The sequence below is a fragment of the Rhincodon typus genome, chromosome 10 (genome assembly GCF_021869965.1).
Source record: "Rhincodon typus isolate 14 chromosome 10, sRhiTyp1.1, whole genome shotgun sequence".
NCBI lineage: Eukaryota > Metazoa > Chordata > Chondrichthyes > Orectolobiformes > Rhincodontidae > Rhincodon > Rhincodon typus.
In genome coordinates this window covers 37,784,001-37,805,933 of record NC_063341.1, presented here as the reverse complement: position 1 = coordinate 37,805,933, position 21,933 = coordinate 37,784,001, and the positions used below count along the sequence as shown (strand labels likewise).

Below are 21,933 nucleotides of genomic sequence, written 5' to 3'. Positions count from 1 at the left end.
TAGTTCTAGCTGAAGATTGTTACTGGGGATGCAGTCAGTGATTAAGAAATTATATTTTGAGGGCAGCGTCAAAGTTAATTGCTTTAGTGTTCAGTGGTAATTTGGAGGTTTGTCTGTTTATTCCATGCTGGATGTCAGACAACTAATACCACAATTCAGAGACAGTGGAGCACTGTAGTGATATGTATATTACTTCATGTATGAAGCGCTGCAGTAATTGGTTAAACCTCACATCACAGCAGGAGGTCAATTCTCAGTCCTTAAACAGAAGCAGTCCTAAGGCATTTTTGTTTACAGCTCCAAATTCAACAATGCAACATTGTTATTTTCAGATGATAGGCTAATTGTATTGAAAGGAATGGAGGTCAATTTCCATAGAGGTTTCTGTTGCTCATTTGTCATAAGTCCCTTCAAAGAGCATCGGAAACCCCAGAAAACAGTATGAACAGTGTTTTTCTAGGATGCCTGTGATACATTTTCTGTGCTAACATGTGACATAACAGGAGAACTGCAACAGAAAGTTATTCCCATTGTCCTTTTTCATGTTTGTAGTTACCTTTCTGCTCCAGCATACCTGGCAGGATGCCATTCTGTGCTGGTATCAGTAAAAACATTAATGTAATTTGTGGCTCCATTAAAAAAAAATCAATGGATCAACGATTTTTGACTTATTTAATCAATTTTGAAAGAGAACGTGGAAAAAATACGAAGAAGCAGCTTTGTAACAGGAATCTATATTAATGCAACAACAAAGGCAAAACCAGGCAGATCTTATAAAACAGAGTTCTGTATGGTCCTGGATGCAAACTGTAAGATGATGGAATACCTTACTGACTAGGATCCAGAACCAGTAGAGATTTTGTAATTTTCTGACGTTCCTGGAACTTTAGAGTTTGGTTGCCTAGTGGCTTTTATAACAATTAGGACCAATTAAGATACATAACAATAAAATGATGCAAAAATGGCTTTGAATTCTGCCCTCGGAAATTCCCTGATTTTGGGTAGTATTTGTTTTATACATTGTATCATTGTAAAAATTGCACTGTTAGAATACAGGTGCATTGAATACTTAGCTAGCACGTTCAGAAATGATGGCCAATGTAACTCGCACTATCAACAACAACATCTAAATCTGTATTAACATTAAAACACAAATTACAATATATATGCTGTAGTGGCAGCAGCACTATAACATGCTAGGACCAACAAACTGGTGGAAAGGGAAAAATAAATTTTGGTTTTAAATATCTCTTCTCAGGTAGAAATTTACACAATCATGACAAAACACAAACCATACAAACAGTTCCTCTGTGGTGTAAATTAAAATAAGATCAATGATGATTGTTTAGGGAAATATGTTTACGTGTTTGTGTTGTTAGAGTATTTTCTCAAATACAAATGAGATAAGCTGATAACTTTAACAATTTGAAGTTAGGCTGTGAGCATGGTGTGCATGAGCCTGGGAGAATGAGCACCGAGGTTACCAATGATAGTATTTTAGCTCTGAGCACAAAATTTAACTTTTCAAATTAGATTGAAGTGACAAGGGCCAAAGTGTGAGAATGAACATTTCAACAGGACCAGAAAATTGCTCCTCCTGGCTTACAAGTAAATCTTTTAACAATCTATTTGCCTGGCTTTAATCTTCTGGTCTCGGGCACTATGGGTCAGGCAACACAATCAAATCATAACCCCAGTATTTGTGTTATGAAGAAGCCAGGCAGGCAAAATTGCTGGAAACAACAATTGCTGGAGATCACAGTGGGTCAGACAGCATCCATGGAGAGAGAGCAAACTAACATTTTGAGTCTGGATGACTCTTCATCAGACTTGAAATGAAGTGCGGAGGGGGCAGTATTTATGCTATAGTTGGGGGTGGTTGTGGCAGTGGTGGGGTGTACAGTGCTGGTGGAGAAAAGATCTTGATTGTTCAGATTAAGTGATATCGGAACGAGACAATATTCTCCGATCACTTAATCTGAACTATCAACATCTTTCCTCCACCAGCACTCTCCAACCCGCCACAGTCACAACCCGCCCCCACCTCAAACTATAGCATAAATGCTGCCCCTTCCGCACAACACTTCAGCTCTGATGAAGAGTTATCTAGACTCGAAACGTTAGCTTGCTGTCTCTCCATGCATGCTGTCTGACCCGCTGGGATCTCCAGCATTTGTTTTCGATACAGATTCTAGTATCTGCAGTAACTTAGTCCAAAACTGCTGGAAACGTGGCATTTAAAATGGTGGCTGGCAAGAAAGTGTTTGGAAATCAACATTGAGCACCTTTATCAACACTTCTTTAACATCACTGCAGCCACTCCTTTGTATTGCCTATGCAGGGTATAAGTCTCGCCTGCTGTTTCTATTACAACAGACTCTAGCCACCTTGTAAACTCACAAGTCTCAAGAATTAATCCATGAATAACAGTAGTTTTTTTAAAGTACATTTTTAGTGTAGATTTACATTGCAATGTAGCATTAATGCAAAACAAAACTAACACTGAAGTTGCAATGTGCACGTTGCTGACTCTGCAGTCAGGCCTCACCCTGAAGTCTTATAGGATTCCTTAGGCATTAACATCTGATTTACAAGAAACAAAGTTTAGTGTTAACATGAAAATGAAACTGCTTACATGCTTTAATTGATTTAATCTAAAATTTTTCTTTGGGGAAGCCGTGACATTATCTTTCTTCTACTTGATCACTTGGAATTCATGTTTATGTGTTACAAAGGTTCCAATGCAGTACAAAGATAGCAATGTATTCGTTGCAATTTTATTACCAAACAATTTCTTTATTTGGAAAGTGGTAAAGGATTGCGTAAATTCTGGACATTTCCTCCACTGCTGTGGCAATCAGATGTTTTGCATAATTGCTCTGTATTTCTTCTGGTGCTCAACCAGCTTCAGGAAGACTTTGTATTTGTTGTCATAAAACCTACAAAACAAATGAGCTCAAACTATTTTAATAATAAACTAAACTTCTAACAAGTGACTTCTAACAACATGAGATGCTTTGGTCAGATTTTCTTGAATTAGAAGACTTTATTCTGAATTTAAACAATATTTTAGTATAGAAATGCTCTCTATATTTTCAGCTAGAAAACAACAATCTCATACAAACTTTATTGGTCCTTAGGCTAAAGCCAATTTCCCCTGAGATTTCCTCTCAGCACATAGATGAGCAAGACACATGGGAATGATGTTCAAAATGCATGCCTGCTTAGGCTTGGGCCCCAGATGTTTCCCGTGTTGTGTTTCAATAGTGGAAAAACACTGTCTTATCCTTTTAGTTTTTCTAGAGTTCAGCGGCTGCGTTACTATAATTCAAATTCTTTCGGAAAGATAAAAAATTACTAGCTGATTTTCTAAAACAAGCATAAAGAACTCATAGCTAAAACTATAAATTTAACTATTTATTCATTTAAAAATGAAGAATATGTGAAAATCATATGCGCCAAATAAATAGCTTGCAGGCAGGAAATGAATTAGCCAGCAATCTAATAAAGAGGTTCACTGTAGGTTACAGTCTAATAGAGAGGTTCTGTAGGAATAGAATACAAAATAATTTTAACCATTTTGTGAATCCTAGGGTTAGATCAAAGATTTGTAATTGCTCTCTTTTTGTTCATTTCTCAGCAGACATTTCCTGTTAGTGACAGTACAATTTATACTGATTACAGCTGCGGTACTTCAAATGTAGGCTATTTAGGAGTGTTATTATTGCTAGATGAATTTATTAAACTGTTAATACTAGGAAATTTTTGTATAATTTAACCAGCGATATTATATCATTAAACAAAATAACTGATTTGTACAATTGTAAATGCTTGTAAGAATGACACCAATATTTAGAGTATTCTAATCTGACTAGATTTTCCACACTGTTCTGGTGACATCTGTTCTCCATTGTGAATTGTGTATATGCCCATAGCACAATTAAAAAATGCCTTAATCTCCACATCAAAGGACTAGAAGTGTTGGATTTGATATGTAATAGAGTAAAAGATGGACTTTGAAACAGAATGAAAGACTTATGATACTTGATGACTGATTAGATAAAGCTGTTTCACTTTTCTGCTTGGAAAGGGTCAGATATTTTTCACTTTGTACGAGGGAGATTTTGTTTATATTCACTCTTGGGATTTGGGCGTCGCTGGCCGGGCTAGCATTTATTGCCTGCCCCTAGTTAGCCTTGAGAAGGTGATGGTGAGCTGCCTTCTTGAACCACTGCAGTCCATGTGCTGTGGGTGGACCTACAGTTAGGGAGGGAATTCCAGAATTTTGACCCAGCAACAGTGAAGAAATGCTGATATATTTTCAAGTAAGGATGGTGAGTGGCTTGGAAGGGAACTTGCACGTGGTGGTATTCCTGTTTATCTGCTGCCCTTGTCCTTCGAGATGGAAGTGGTCGTGAGTTTGGAAGGTGCTGTCTGAGGATCTTTGGTGAATTTCTGTAGTGCGTCTGTAGATATGTTTGTGGATTTGGTGCCAATCAAACAGGTCATTTTGTCCTGGATGGTGACAAGGTTCTTGAGTGTTGTTGGAGCTGCCCTCATCCAGACAAGTGGGGCGTATTCTATCATACTCCTGACTTGTGCCTTTTGGATAGTGGACAGGCTTTAGAGAATCAGGAGGTGCATTACTCTCTGCCATATTCCTAGCCTCTTAACTACTATTGTAGCCAATGTATTTTAACCCCAAAGTTAACCCCAATAGTGTTAATAGTTGACGATTTGGTGATGGTAACTAAATTGAATGTTAAGGGGTGGTAGTTAGATTGTCTGTTATTTGAGAAGGTTGTTGCCTGGCCTATATGCTTATTTCAAAGGTGCACAGCAGAGGGAAACAGGCTGAGGACCTTCATGTCAGGAATTTAACTTTATGCTGTTAGCAAAGTTCCAAAAACTTTCCAACGGCCAGAGAAGAGTGCTTACACCTAGACCTGAAGACAAAAATGACACTAAATAGAAATGCAAAAGAATTTTCATTTATATTGTTCTCAATGCTTCAATATGGCAACCCTGTACGAATGTAATATATCCGCCATACACAAATGGCTGCCATAGCACCCAAAGAATTTTTATATTTCTATGATCCTGTAAAGAGTTGCCCATTGCTACCTGATTTCCAGGCCTTTCAACAGAAGTGGAAAAGGTGTTGGCAAAAAGCTTTTGCATCAGTGACAGTGAATAGATATGGGGAAAAAATGTGGAAATGCCAACTTATGAGAAGAACAAACTGCAAGAGATGTGGAAGGAACATCTTAAGCAAAGCTAATGAATGCCAGAGGATCGGAAATTGAGAAGAAAGGGTTGGGTACACATGGTTTTAATGAAAGGGACATCTTTACAAGCTGAGAATGAAGAGCATCATTTCTCCCCAAAGTAAATGTGAGAAATAAAAACTTTGAAATTAATGTTATGAATGCATACTATTTAGAGTGACTCCCCTTTTAAATACGCATGTTTAAAGTGGTGTGAACTGTGTTGCCTTTTATAACCTCAGGGTATTCTAAAGTACTTCACAGCAAACAAAATAAATTTTGATAGGTGGTTACTGTTGTAATGCACAGAACCTGATAATGAAACAAAATTATTTTGAAAGCTGATAATTTACTTAGCGAAGCTTTCCAAGAGGTTCAGCTTGGGATGTAAAGAATATCTTTATGCCAAAAGATAAGTCTTACATTTAAAGGGAATTATTGAATTAATTGGGCAGGATTTTTTTTTGATGGAATAACAGTCATGAGGGAAGCAGAGAAAATCTGGCAGGATACTATGGTGAAAATTACTACCATATTTTTTCCATTTACAGGGGAAATCCACAATATATGGTGTTTCTTGTAGGGTCTCTGGAATACAACCCAACAGTATTGCGCAGCCTATGGCTTGCAAACCTCAATAATTCACTCAAAAATGAAACTATAGTCTGATTATGCTTGCCAGAGGAAGTTAACAATAAAAATGAGCATTAATCCAGTGTAACAATGTGAAGTACCATGAACGTAATACCCTGGTGATACAATGCCTTGGGAACAATAATGTTCTACAGAATGGAAGAGTCAATAAGATCAAATCCCTCCCCAAAAATCTGCTGAATATTGTTCAGCAATTTGATAAGGTGGCAAAGTTTTAATACAGAATCAACTCACTCCAATTTGATGGTTGCTCTAGAAAACAGTAGAAGACCGCAATTGATGAAAGTTAGGTAAACCTAGCCTCCCTTACAAGGAAAGCTGGTTAAAAAAAAATCAAGTTAAGAACATTTTAAAATTAAGTACCTTTTTTGCCCTTCATCCGGATGAATTATTTCTCCAATTTTTCCCATTTTTTCCATAGCTTCCTGTTGAATACATTGAAAAAATGTTCTCATTATGTAAGTATTAAAAATGTTCAGCTATCAACTTAAAATCATAGTACTGGAACACTAATCATTTATTTTTGAATAGAGACATCAAAAGCAGGAACTTAAGATTATACAAATACATATAATGTCAAAATGGCATTTTACTATCAATCAATGCACTGAATTTCATACACAGAATACTGAGATAAACATACTCTGTTCCAACCATCTGTTTGTCCTCTTTGATCAGTGAATTATTTTCAACTGTCACGGGTTGTACACTTATCCTTTCTATTGCGTTGTTGCATCAGACATAAGCTTCTTAACAGACTTAATAATCTACCTTAAAATTATTTACCCATCCTTGGCTTCCATTTTCAAGGTATCTGCGGCTCAAAAACCCAAAATCTTACAATAACCACTATGAGGCTTGTACTCATAGCACTACTTCTGTGTGTGTGGTTTCATTATTGACAAGCAATTTCTAACTTCCTGAAAGAATTTGCAATTTCCTATGATGTGTGAGTCTGTTATGCTGCCCGATTTTGCATCTCTGATGAGAAACAAGAGCAGCAACACCAACAGCACCATGACAACTGGAATATCATCATTAATGGCAGCATTAGCAGCCGGCTTCTCAACAGCAACATGTCACTCCAAAGAGCAAAGGGGATGGACTCAGAAATCCAGCTTAAAGGAGGCAATACCCAGAATAGCAGCAGAAAATCAACCTTTTCACATCGTGCATGTGCAGGCACCAGTACCTTAAGCCTCTTAGATTTTCTAGGCAGATCATTGCTATTGGCTGTCATCCTCTGGAACAAGGGCTCCTTTCTAACAGACCAGATGGATATGTATAGCCAGTAGCTGTCAAGGTCACTATCACTGGAGGCCTCCCCTCTGGTTCTTTGCTTCCCTTGAAGTTGTGCAATTTGTCCAACTCCAACGAGAGACAGCAAAGAGTTGTGAGTATAAAAAATGCATTATGCATTGTGCAGTGCAGTAAAGACAAAATTTGTGGAGGGTGACAATGAGGCAAGCTATTTGTGTTGGCTATTCGGGTGGAAATGTGACATGCCTGGAGACGAATGAGTGGAGCTACAAGGTATGCTGGTTTGAGGGATGATGTGTAAGTAAATGCTTGAAAAGTCATGAATCAAGACTTTACTCCTGTGAGTGTTTTACCACTCCTTTTACCACTCTTCTCAAGTGGCTGAGGCAATTGGAATTCTTTGGATACTGACTTGAGAATGGAACAATTACAGTCTTGCTGCTTACCTCCTCTGCCACTTGCTTGGAAGTCTGCTTGGACACAAGAAATAGAAGCAGAAGTTGGCTATTCAGTCCTTTGAGCCTGCTCCACCATACAATAAGACCATTGTTGGTCTGACTACGGCCTTAACTCCATCTTTTTACCTATCTCCCACAACCCGTGGCCTATTGTAGATCAAAACTCAATCTCATTTAACCTTTGATATATTCAATGTCTCAGTCTTTACTGCTGTCTCTAGAAGAGAATTCCAAAGACTGATTACCATCTGAAAGAAGAAATTCCTCCACATATCCATCTTAAATCAAAGATCCTTCCCAGGTCTCCTCACCATTTCTGTGTTTTTGTCCAGTTTAGCCACTCTAAACCCTGCTGGAATTCCTTTGACCATAGTTTATCAGATTTGGTTCATCATTCCTGCTTCTCCTCTTCAATTGCTTACAAAATCCAGAAATAGAATAGAAATGTCATGGCTGAGTTAAACAGCTACAACAAAGCCCACTGCACTTACAAAATGGCTCCTAACTGACTAATGGCCTTGTGTGCATGTCTCTCCTGTTAAGATTTCTTCCTGTGTTTTCTAATAGGATGCTTCCCTGGGTGAAATCTAAATGCTATTAACTATTGTCTTGTACATCTTCTCAGTGCTACTTTGGTGCTAGGACTGACTTGTTGTTTTCTGAAATAATTGTCTTCACGATTGAGGTGGATCTTGCTTCCTGGCTTCTGAATCCGGAGACAGACCTATTATAGATTTCCATTTCTGCTACTTTAGAGGCAAACTGGGCATACTGCCAGCAATGCAGGCAACACAGATTATTCTCAAATACTGAGGTCTTGTTAGACTAACTACAACGTTATCATTGCCCATTACAGCTGTGCAACTGCTATTGGCTAGGCCTCATTATGGCCACTGATCTTGACAGCAAATGTTATATCACCAATGATATCATAGAAAAAACATGTACCAATCTAGCAGCTGAAGATGCCAATATTCTAAGCATCTTTGGGAAAAATATCATTTGCTTTAGGATTACAGCAAAAGTGAAACTTTAATGCAGATTTCCCAGCATTGCCTTGTACTCCATCGTGGACTGAAATATCCAAAACACAGTAGATGCACTTAATAGACACTTGCAATTACAGAACTGTGTTTAATGCAGCTCACCAGTTCTATACGAAAGCTTGGAAGTTATTCTTTTTTAAAACAGCTTCCATGAAGTCTGAATACCTTGATTTATAGATAATGTAGTTGAATTGGGATGCAGGCGAGACCTCCAGAAGAGAAGTTATTCCTCTTCTACATTCCTCACATGCAGTGGCTCACAAATGCTCTGTGTTTCAGCCATTGTATCCCTCTCTTTCTGACCCTCTACATCTTACAAAGTGAATGCCATTGTGGAGACTAGGACCCATTGAGTGCATGATTTGAAGTGCTGGCTATTAGTGAACCTTGCTTGTCTTCACCTGATATATTCACAGACAGAGAAGAGGAAGAAAGATTACAAAAGTGCATGACGTGCAGCTTTCACAACATACGGGTAAGTCTTCAGATTATGAGATCCCAATGTGGAACCCTTCCCATACAACCTGACAATGAACCCACAAATTTGAATAAGGAGAAGGAATTCAGCAAAATAAATGCAAAATCAGTGCAGATGCTGCAGTGTCAAATAAAAGCTGTAAATATTCAATGGGTCACAGAGCATCTATGGGGAGAGACAATTGGCTAGATCTAATAGGTTCTCATCCCATGTTGAAAAGTTTTGGGAGATCCCTCCTCTATTTTGGTGGTTTGGCTCAGCATAATTGCATACTGTGAGGCGGTTTAATTGGTTCAAGGCAAAACCTCCACCTCCAAAGCTGGGGAGCCAGAGCTGAAGCGAAAGGTGAGTATTGTATTGGGTTATGTTACTGAAAGGATTAGTGTTGAAGATTGCATTATGCTTCAGCCAATGTAATGATTTAATGCAGTCATATTGAACAGAATTAAAAGTTTGAAAAGATGGAAAAGAATACATTGCAATGCTAAACAGTGTAAAACCTTTTAGACGAGGAATGTAAAACTGCATTGCTATTTACAGACATAAATGTCTTCCAGGGAAAGAGATTACAGAAAACTTAAGATATTGCAAAGTTAAAAGTTTTAAAATAAGTGGGATGAATAATCGCATTAGGAAGACATGACAGAAGAAACAATATGACCTGCAAAATTTTATTTTTTTATTGACTCATGAGACGTGATGGGCCAAATAGGACATGGGATTGAACATCTTGGGGAATAAAAAGTTATTAAGATGCAGAATTGCTTCAAAGTGAAATACTAAAGTGCAAGCAAGCCAGTTAAATACCTTACTGTATTCGATAGGACCTATAGCTGATGACATTAGAAATCACTGACTCATGAAAGAGGACACCAATATGCTTGATGGTGTTGTCTAAGCTTTGGACAATTACTTCAATTTGAGAACAAATAAAATTCTTGAAAAAAGCAAGATTTAGTGGAAGAGTTCATTGTCCAGGGGAATCCATAGTTAATTTCATTAATGATGCCAAAAGATGAGTGGAAATTTTCGGACTGTGGAAGCAGAATTCATAAAAGACAGCACTGTTGTTGAAACTATTGACGAGTCTTTAGCAGATATGTTACAGTCCAAGAAAGATCTGACTTTGAAGAAAGCTATTCAGATTGTGTCAGAAGCAGAAACCAAGAGGAGCAGACAAATTGTCAGAGAAGGACAACATACATCAGAGAAGACCAACAGAACCTATCCACTTTAATAAGTACAGGTATTTTCAAACAACCTGTTCAGATGTACTATCACACACCTCTAGAGTAGGTAGGATATGAACCCAGGCCTCCTGGCTCATAGGTAAGGACATTACGACTACACCACAAAAGTCCCTACCTTATCAGGTACAAGCATTTCAAGCAGGTGACAAGCAAAGATTAAAAAAAGCCAAACAAGATGCTAACAGTCTGTGTCAGCACTGTGGAACAATAAAAGCCTCACAAGCACAAGCACTGCCCACTGAAGAATCTTCAGATGGTAGGAATCAGCAAAGTTCTTAAGCAGGAGCAAATACTGACAATGGTAGTGCAACCCATTCACACACAGTAAGGAATCTTTAGTTGAACTAGTTCAAATAACAAAACTATCTGCAGAACAAATTGTCATTGTAGATCTGAGTTTGATGTTAGATGATGAGATGTGCAAGTTCAAGAAGAATATTTCAATTCTTCCATCTTCCAAAGAATATTTCAATTCTTCATCTTCCTCGGATGGTGATGGCTAGCACGAGGGGACATAGCTTTAAATTGAGGGGTGATAGACATAGGACAGATGTCAGAGGTAGGTTCTTTACTCAGAGAGTAGTAAGGGTGTGGAATGCCTTGCCTGCAAAAATAGTTGACTCGCCAACTTTAAGGCCATTTAAATGGTCATTGGATAAACATATGGATGATAATAGAATGGTGTAGGTTAGATGGGCTTCAGATTGGTTTCACAGGTCGGCGCAACATCGAGGGCCGAAGGGCCTGTACTGCGCTGTAATGTTCTATGTTCTATGTTCTAAAGCAAAATTAACAGCACCCGTAATAGTGTTAATGCTAAGTAAACAATAATCCTCCAGTACCATGACTGAGGGTGAAACGAAGATGCCTAATGGACCAATACAATGAGGACATGGAGAGCAAATTAAAATGTCCAACCTAATTAACAAGTTGAAGTAAAGAATTTACATATTTCAATCTCTTCATAGATCTGCAGTGAGAATAAATATTTACTGCACAAGATGAAGATGAACTTCATATGGAAACCAGATAAACATCCATAGATGAGGACACAGTCAAAAAGAAGAAACCTCCCAGCACAGAAATCCAGGATGCTGGAAATAAAATGTACTTGCATACATGAAGCAGCAGTCTTCTATGATGGAAACTCATGAGATTAAAAGTTCCTCAAATGTTGTCATGGGGCAATTATCTGATTCAGCAGGGACAGGTTCTTTTGCAAAACACAGAAAGACATTCAGGAATTGACAGTCCTCCAAAAAATGGATCAACGTCCTGGATTAGCAAGAAAAACCTCCTCCATAAAGGACATCCATGAAATAAAAGGTCCTGTAGCATAGACACATCAGGCAACATCAAGATTAGAATCAGACTTAATAGTCCTCAAGTCAGAGACCTACCAACCTTCCAGGTCTGAAGAGAACACGTTCCAAACGGATTATGAAATCTCCAAAGTGCCTGAATTTGTGAAGTCCAAGACCTTTGCTGGTGGCAGTGGCGGAGGGGACAGAAACAGGGCAGTTTTAAATATAATTGTTTATAATGTATGTACAAGTGTTAACAATGGGAAAATTATTTGGATGGGAGGATGGAGGGGAAGGGAAATGTTATATTAGTTAATGGCTCTGAAAGGGTCAATTCTGGAGACTGCATTATGCTCTGTCCAATTTGATGATGTCACAATCTTGATTGGAAAATTGGCAAAATAGCCCTGGAAGGGGACACATGAATCATCTATGTCTCCCGATAGTCTTAGTAAGAATATCTAACTAGTTAATGTAACTTGTACCTAATTGCCACTGGGTGATAAACATCTATACCCAACATATAAAAGACCATCTCACAGCATACAACCAAACCACAATTCCATGCATTGGTACAATCACACTGCATTGTGAGTATGTAAGTTCAGCTTGGATTCCCATTATCTTTGACCTGGTAGATACCAATGGTCCAGCTGTGGCAGGACTACCTGTATGCACCAATCTCAGCACCATCACAATACATGAGATTCAAATCATACCCACATGGCGAGAATGAAAGAGCCACAGGACTTTCTTGTTCAAAGGCAGAGGAGTATGAAACAGATACATCACCAGTGAGCAGGTAGAGAACTACAACAACCATGTACAAGACCGACAATGCAAGTCAAAAATCCAGTCACAAACATCTGGATATCAGCAAAGGTTTTTATTATTTGTAACCAGCTAACATCACAGAAGTCATTATCTATAATGGTGCTATGTTGCAAAGGAACAGAAAGCAGCTCAGATCAATGTATGACATGCCAATCATGCTCACATAGAGAGTGAGGAAGAAAATTCTGACAATGATAATTGTGCAAATATGCTGAATAACAGCAAGCTGCGCCAATCGAACAAATTGTCAGCCAAGAGCAATCGAGAAAAACATGCATTTTCTCAGATGGGTTTAATCACCAGATCAGAATGAGCTGTCAAAACTCTAAAGCATTTAAATGAAATTTGAATTATTAATTTTGATAATTCTGTTTTTACATGTCTGTATAGCTGTTGAAGTGACAACACGTGCCTGTGTACCAGGATGAAAACTGTTCGGGATCTCCTTTCTTTAGAACACAGAACATAGAACATAGAACATTACAGTGCAGTACAGGCCCTTTGGCCCTCGATGTTGCGCCGACCTGTGAAACCAATCTGAAGCCCATCTAGCCTAAACCGTTCCATTATCATCCATATGTTTATCCAATGACCATTTAAATGCCCTTAAAGTTGGCGAGTCTATTTTTGCAGGCAGGGCATTCCATGCCCTTACTACTCTCTTTGGGAAAGGAGGGTATGTCATGTTATGTCACACAGCAGATATGCAATATACCTGTAAGGGACATGCTCATGACATCATCAACATATCATGACGTGTGACCTAATAGAATAAAGCTTTCACAAACAGTCTTGCGGAGCAGTGGTAGTGTCCCCACCTCTGAACCAGACAATCTGAATTCAGGTTCCATCTATCCTGGATGTGTACCCCACCACGTCCGAGCAGGTTGATTAAAATAATTACAAAGCTCTCAGTGTCCATCTTACTGAGCTCTGCCCTCTTGCAGCATGACAGGATGAGGAAAGCCTATACAATACATCCAATTTGCTTAGCTTGTGCTCAGACACAGCAAGTGCCTATGATTATTGTGTACATATGTAAATACCAGGAGCTGTAACAAAAATTCGTTGAACTTTTCAGTAGCACATAACCCAGGTCTATTATAATGAAAGCTAACATAAATATCACAGCATGATCATTGAAAATCATCAGTATATCTCACCATATCACAGCAAATTTATTGTGTGATAGCAAAAGATAGAATCACATTATTATTTGCACGTACGGAGCTGGTACAAATACACCTGCTCCATCCAAAAGCTGGAGTTGAATTCCAGGTCTCCAACCACAGACTCTGCCCAACATCAGTAGTCCATGTGGAACCAATATAACATGAACATTAACACCATCATAATCATTATATTATACAATGGAAAGCAACATGAAATGGGGAATCATTGATGAAAACATTAACTTACTTCTCACTCCAGAAATGCTGCCTGGCCTCCTGAATAGTTCCAGCATTTATTTTTGTTTTCATAATATATAAAATAAATGCTAGTGTACCTTTATAAACTACAAAAGTAAAATCTGCAATTCTTGATTTTGGGACAAGGCCATTACGTCCAGAAATCTTTCAAAAATCCAACAGTTACTCTATCCACCGTCATTTCACATCTGTAGTGCTATCCTCCATTTGTTGGTTAAAGGTAGCCTTGGCTACTTATAGTCTAGTAGTTGATAATAAAAAAACATAATGTAACAAGATGACTTCCATGTATTAAATTATGGTCATCTTCCATGACATTTTATATTGTTTAATGAATTATGGCATTGATTTATGAAGGAAGTTTGATCCAAGCAATTTGCTTTGAAGATATATGTTCTACCTGAAATAAAAGACAATCTATTTCCTTTCTGATAATTTAAGTTAATTGTTATCACTTGGACATTTTTAAAATTAATGGCTTCAAAGTACATTTTTACAGTTCTTGATGGTGTGGGGAAGTGGGAGAACATGGTTATGTGCAAATCATTTGTGTTTTCAATTGTCCTTCTGCTTGAATTATGTCCATTTAGGCGGTAACAGCTTTAACAAACTCTCAGCTTCCTCTTTTAATTATTGATATTTAAAAAAACCAACATTATGTTACTTGAAAAAAAAAGTTTCCAGGATCAACTATTCACTATTTTAAAGTGAAATATTTTAGCTTAGATTTTCAGGAGTTGAGGGAACCTGACTAAAAAAGACAATACATCTAAACTAACTTGTGTTCAAAAACCATTTTAAGACAGATCAGGATCAAGTTTAATTTCCATTCCATTCGTTTCCATTCCTCATATTATGCTGGACAGCTAAGGTTCTTACTTAAATCAGAGGGAGCCTTTTTAATCATTGCAAATTGGAGTTCCGTAGTGTATAGTGCCCAAATGTAATTTAAGAGACATAATACTGGCTGTAATATCTGGGATGTGGATGCTCTGTTCATTAAAGCCTGCTTGTGAAGAGAAAGAAACCCAAAGTGTAAAAGGTAAATCTAAAATTATTTTCTGGGGCTAAACAAACTCCAGAAGAATTATGTGAGACTTGCTACCTGGAATCACCTCTCTGTAACAGTGCCCGCTCTGCTGACTGGCAGAACATGCGAGCAGACTGGCAGAGCATGTAAGGTTTTACTGCTCATCTTTATTTGACATTTTGTGAAATTATAATTATTTATAAATTTTGTAATTGATTTGAGAAGTTATTTTTGCCTAATAAGCGTATAAATGTTTATGTGGAAACTAAAACAATCAAATTTTCCGTTCTATGCTTAAATTTCAAGGGGTTAATGTTCCACAAATACATTTGGTGCTAAAGAGGTGTCTGAGATGGGGTGTGATTTCAAATTCTAGTTCAAGTACATTTACTTCAAAATTGGAAAAAAATTGAAACCAATAATAGGGACAACCTGCTGGAGGCTTGTTAAACAGGTAACTGCCATTTAAAATATTTACCGGTGCTCATTAAAAAGGTCGCAAGGTGACCTAACTCCCTCTTGTAACATTGACCAACTGTACAAAAGTAGGCATGACACTGTTGTCAATTTAAAGCATGAGTTAAACAGATACTGCCTGGTTTATGATCATCACAGTTGAAACTGAACAGAACCTCTGAAATTCATTGCAAGGCATTTTTGGTCACTTTGTCAAGACTTTAACAAAACTTGTCTGACATTCATTTTGTAAATTCTTTGACAGCTTCATCTGAAAACAGGAAGTGTTGTGCTGTACTCATGTTACTCGACACCATATAAGAATCAATAAGAGACATAGAGTCATTGGTAAGTGTTGGGGAAGCCCTTAGTCTGGATGAATAGCAGGAGCAGGTCACATGGCTGGACAGAGCAGCACCAAGGTTGCAGGGAAGAATATCAGGAGGTCTTTTCTTTGTCAGTACAGGACATCTCCTCTTCTCCTGACTTTCTTCACCAGCACTTCAAGATTCATAGCATCATAGAATTCCTACAGTGTGGAAGCAGGCCATTTGGCCCATCGAGTCCACACCATTCAGCATTCAGCATGAACAGCATTCTACCCAGATCCAACCTTTCCCTGTAACCCTGCATTTCCCATGGCTAATCCACCTAAACTTCACATCCCTGATGCTATGGGCACTTCAGCATGGCCAATCCACCTGCATATCTTTGGACTGTGGGAGGAAACCAGAGAACCCGGAAAACCTATGCAGACATGGGGAGAATATGCAAACTCCAAATAGTTGTCCAAAGGTGGAACTGAACCTGAGCCCCTGGCACTGTGAGATGGTGGTGCTAACCACTGTGCCACCCGATCACAACAAAGCATCTAAGCAAACCCTCGCTTGGTCCCAAAAATATATTGTAATTTCCTGCTGTGTGCTAGGTAGAACTCTCTCCATCTTGAGTGGAATTGGGAGTGAGGAGCCCCTTTAAAATTCAAATGCAACTTTATGTTAGTATCTCTGTGCAAATTCAAACAATGGTAATCAGCAATTAGGACTAAAATTGTGTGTTAAATTGGAATTTTCAAGAAAGATTTATTTGCATGGTATAGTGATTGTATCGAGGTCAGCCAGCTTTTACTCCAGTCCAGTTAGGGAGCCCTGGCTGATGGATCTAAACAGGAGTGTCAGAGGTTCTCTTCATTCTGACACCTAGCTCTGCAGAAGCTAAATCAGTGTCAAAGACTCTCCATGTGTAAATAAAGGAAGACTTGGTGACAGGATACTGGCCTCCTTGGAGTTATTTCAGTGACGATAAGAGAAAAGCATGCTCCTGAAGAACCTTGCTTGCCCAGTCGTCTTTGAGTTGGGGTAAGAATTTCTGGAAACATGTCGTTATTTTGGAAGCTTGACTCGTTCGACCCTACTGTCGAAGACTGGTCCCAAAATGTGGAAAGAAAATGTTACTTTTTCCATACAAATGATACTGGGGCAAATGAAAAGCAATGGACAATTCTCCAGATGGCTTGTGAACCCCAAGCTTTTTTGATTATGAGGAGTCTAACTTTCCCTGAGGCACCAGATACTGAAACCTTTCAAGAGTTGACGGATATAATTAAGGAATATTATGACTCCAAATCTCCTCTAATTCGGAGACGCTATCGGCTTTACTCAGTAATTTGAGAACCAGAGGAGTCCGTGCCAGTATTTTTGACCAGGTTAAGATGACTGACAGAGGCATGTGATTTTGGTTTACCCTTAATGAGATGCTGAGAGACCATTTGGTATGTGGGATTAATGATGTAATCATGCAAAAATGCCTACTAGCTGAAGCCCAACCAGACTTCAAACAGGCACAATAACGGGCTTTATTATTGGAAAATGCACCAAGTGGAGCATATGAGTTGCAGGGTATTCCGATGGAAGGGGACATCCTGGCCAGTCCGACTGAGCTTGGGGAACACCACTTGAATGAAGACAATTCCCCCACTCAGGACATATCCTGAACAGAGGGCCTCTTGGTCAGCCCAGAGCAAAACCCCAAAACAAAGCCAAGGCTCGGCCAAATGGTTAAAATTTTCTTCAGGATCTGTGTTGGCAAATCATTGTAGTTACTGCTGGCATGCGAACTCGAGACAACAAAGGAAGCCTACGAAGCCTGACTTGAACAAAAGAACTCATAGGTGGGTATCCAAGAAAGTGCCTGCCCGGGAAAGACCATGTAAATCTGGTTTGGAACAGTTAAACAGCTTAGCAACACCCAAATCAGAACCAATCAAAATAAACATCTGGTTAAATGGTCACCTGATTCTAATGGAGGTGGATACCAATGCGGCCGTTTCAGTGATTGCAGAACAAGTCTTCAACAAAATTCACTCTGGATTCCAACCCTTAAGTTTGAGCAAGACCTTAGCTAGACTGAGAACCTATAATGGGGAACCTGTACAGATTAAGACACTGGTGTACCGCTCATTGGTGGCACAATGGAGATGAGCACCCAATAGCATATGCGTCCAGGACTTTGGCTAATGCAGAGCATTAAAAATGCCAGATACAGAAGAAAAGTTTAGCAGTCATATTTAGAGTCAGGAAGCTCCACCAATATCTTTGCAGATGTAAATTTGTAATAATAATGGAACACAAACCCATGCTAGGTCTACTTACAGAGGACAAAGTAGTGCCGCCCATTGCTTCAGGCTGAATTCAGCAGTGGGCTTTAATACTAAGTGCATATAATTATAAGTTGAAACACTGTCCAGGAAGCCAAGTAGGAAATGTGGATGCATTGAGCCACTTCCCACTGGCAGAACCACCACCGATGATACCACAACTGAAAGAGTCTGTAATGGCTTTAAATTTTCTGGACACACTTTCAGTCACAGCTGATAATATCAGACTTTGGACATAGAAAGATCTGGTCCTGGTAAAACTGATGCAGCTGGAGGTGATGGGGGAAACTAAATTCCCGTCACAACCAGAATCGAAATCCTTTTGGACACGGAGAGATCAGATCTCAGTAGAGGACAACATATTATTTTGGGGAGCAAGAGTGATTAGCCTAAGTAAATGTTGCCGCCAGAGACTGGCTGAACTCCACCAGGGTCATCCAGGGGTTTCCAAAAATGAGGATGTTGGCAAGAAGTTATGTCTGGAGGCTAGGACTGGATGAAGACATAGCCATGTTGATGGAACAGTGCCCGGAGTGCCAACAAGGACAGAAATTACTGCCAGTAGCTACCCCACATTCAGAGGAATGGCCAGGTAAACCCTACATGTCAACTGTGCAGGTCCTTTCATGGGCGCAATGTTCTTAGTCATTGTGGATGCCCACTCAAAGTGGCTAGACATGCATCGAGTTTATTTGTCAAACATGGGAACAAAAGAAAAGCTGCACACATCTTTACAATACACTGACTCCCGGAAGTGTCGGTCACAGATAATGGGCCATCATTTACCATTGGGGAATTTGAGTATTTCCTAAAGTCGAATGGTATTCGCCATTAAGGACAGCTCCATACCATCCATCATTCAATGATCTGGCAGAAGCAGCAGTGCAAACTTTGAAGGTAAGCTTAAAGAATCAGCCAACAGCTTCACCAGATACCAAATTGTCCCGATTCCTCTTTGATCATAGGAATACCCTTCATGCAACTGCATCAGGTTAAGTTTGATGTTCCTGGACCTGGGGTTGGAAGGAAAAATGGCATCAGGAATGCCAATGTCGGAGAGAGAGTCTGCTAAGTGAGAGAGACAGTTTACCTCAGGTGACAAAGTTTGGTGTAGGAACCACGGGAATAGCCCTGCATAGGTAAGAGGCATGATCAACGCAAGGTCAGATCCAGTGATGCATAAAATTTGGGTAGGTATGACAGTCCTGATCAAGCACACGGACCATATGAAAGCTGCAAACTCACAAACAATACATGAGCTACAAAAAAAAAGGAACCGGCCTATGTCCTCAGACTCAGGGGGAAGGAATGTAGTGATTGTAACAAGGCCAGCCTGGTGGACCTCATAGAATATGAGTTCCCTGTTTGGGGCTGTTAATCTAGTCCAATCAGGGAGCCCTGGCTGACAGATATAAACAGGTATGTTAGAGGATCTGTTTTACTCTTACAGCTGGCTCTCAGGAATCTGGATTAGTGTCAAGGACTGTCCATGTGTAAATAAAGGGTGACTTGGTGACAGGATACCAGCCTTTGTGGAGTTATTTGACATGGCACCGATTTCCTGCCAACTGCTGCATAAAGGATCTTCCATACATTTTTTTTAAATTTTCTGAGTATCTCCTTGTTTCTCCTGAGAGATAGAACATAGAACATAGAACATTACAGCGCAGTACAGGCCCTTCGGCCCTCGATGTTGCGCCGACCTGTGAAACCAATCTGAAGCCCATCTAACCTAAACTATTCCATTACCATCCATATGTTTATCCAATGACCATTTAAATGCCCTTAAAATTGGCGAGTCTACTACTTTTGCAGGCAGGGCATTCCACGCCCTTACTACTCTCTGAGTAAAGAACCTACCTCTGACATCTGTCCTATATCTATCACCCCTCAATTTAAAGCTATGTCCCCTCGTGCTAGCCATCACCATCCAAGGAAAAAGGCTCCCACTGTCCACCCTATCTAATCATAATATATTTTCAAGTTGAATCAATATATTTAATGTTATATGTTTGCTGCCATTTTCTGAATTTAATTTCCTCTTGTACCAGCTAATGCATTCATATAAAATAAATGGTTGTGTTAAAGTAATGCACAAAGACAACAATTAGTAAAACATAAAGGAAACTAAATGCCTTGCTGTATATACAGAAAATAACAAATAAAGTATAGGAGGAGTTCACAGGGAATTAGATACAATAAATCTAATCCTAATCATTCTGCATTTTTCAGACATGGATTATAATGTTAAAGGAGAGCAGGGCCTCAAGAGATATTTACCAGGAATTTTAATCCACTCCTTAAGAATTAGGATCAAATGGACCAAATGATTTCTATTGTCTATTTCTTTGCAAAAAAAATCTATTGTAAATTCCTGAAATTCTTAGGAATAAAAGGGTTAAAGTCTGTGTGAGAACAGATTAATGTGTGTCTCCATTACAGTCTAATCACTGTGTGAGTGCCCTTTTCCTTTCAATAAGGTTTTAAATAGCTTGATATTTTGTTTGTAAGTTGCTGCTGTTACTTTTCTGAAAAAGAGAAAAACATAAAACCATAAAAATTTGAAATGTAATGTTGTTCGACTGACTGGCAATGATCCAAAGTTAAACTCTGGGAAGAAAATGAAACTTCAAAAACACTTAATGACAAAAAGAGAGACGGGTACAAACAGAAGCCATTCACGATAACTAAGGCTTTGTTGTATACTATTTCAAAGCAGCCTTGCTAATGTCAGTACTGGAACAAAGATGCCATTGCTTTGAAAAGATCAAAATGCCATTTACTTCTACTTCAGCTCATGCAATCTCAATAACTGTCTGGGATAAGTGAAAACAAGCAAAGAAAATAAGATATAAGCCAGTAAATAGAGCAGTATAGCATCAAGTACAGCAAATAACAAAAGAGTGTATTGTTGCCTGTGGTTCATCTATACATTTTATCATAATCTGGGCAACATTCATTAAAACAGATAAGACGGGAACTCTTAATATTTTCTTAATTATTAATGTATGACAAATCTGAAGCAATTTTTAAAAATAATATCTTTATTCCGCTACACAGGTAAATGCTTTTCTACTTCTTGAACAGGGAAAGCAAAGTTAGCTCTTCAAAGTCAGTGTAATAAAGGAAATTTGGCATTTGATCCACTCAGTAGGTCTCTTGAGAGTAGATCTGCTGTGAAAATGACTGTGACGCCAAAGAGCTAATTTTATAAAGCTGTACTCTCAGGTCAAAGACTTGCCAAGTGGAACCATGCATCAAGAATTTTGGTGTCTGCCCCAATAAATTTGCCCCCATTCATTTTATAACAGGCTTATCCAAAAGGTGGTCTACAGACAGTATGGCCCCTTGAGGGGTCCTAATGGTCCACTAGACCTTTGTTTAAAATACATGTAATTGTAACTGAAGAATCTTGAAAGGATCTGCTCCTCCAATTGGAGGCTGCATCTCTCCTGCATATGCGTCCAAACATGACAGCAGCAAACATGGGAGTAGAGGAGTAGAGGAGCAGAGGGCAGCACAAGATGATTGATTTAACTCAGCCTGAGGCTGTGGTGGATGGGCGACTTTGAAGAATACGCTTACTTGGTGATGACAGAAGTGACAGTCAGGTTGTAGTGAGAAGATAAAGGGGTGTGAAAGACAGGTGGGCTGAGGTGGAGAAGGTGAGAATTTGGGTGGGCTTCTGCAAGAGGGATGCAGGGCACTGTTTGAGGGTTGGATGGACTATTGCCGATATCAAGAAGGGATGAAAGCCAAGCAGGTCACTGGAGAGGTGTGACCTGAGAGGTGGAAGGTGAAATTGACTTT

General features: G+C 39.0%; 1 protein-coding gene across 2 annotated transcripts in view; it reads right to left on the bottom strand.

Moving 5' to 3' along the window:
- Positions 1–2,634: 2,634 nt before the first annotated feature.
- Positions 2,635–21,933, bottom strand: part of fggy (FGGY carbohydrate kinase domain containing) — a 310,186-nt gene continuing 290,887 nt past the window's right edge. For both annotated transcript variants that reach the window (XM_048601899.1, XM_048601900.1), the window contains 2 exons: positions 6,285–6,346; positions 2,635–2,939 (listed from right to left, as the gene is read on the bottom strand). In XM_048601899.1, the coding sequence (XP_048457856.1) occupies positions 2,858–2,939; positions 6,285–6,346 (144 nt within the window). In that variant the 3' untranslated portion in view covers positions 2,635–2,857. The remainder of the gene's footprint in view (positions 2,940–6,284; positions 6,347–21,933) is intronic.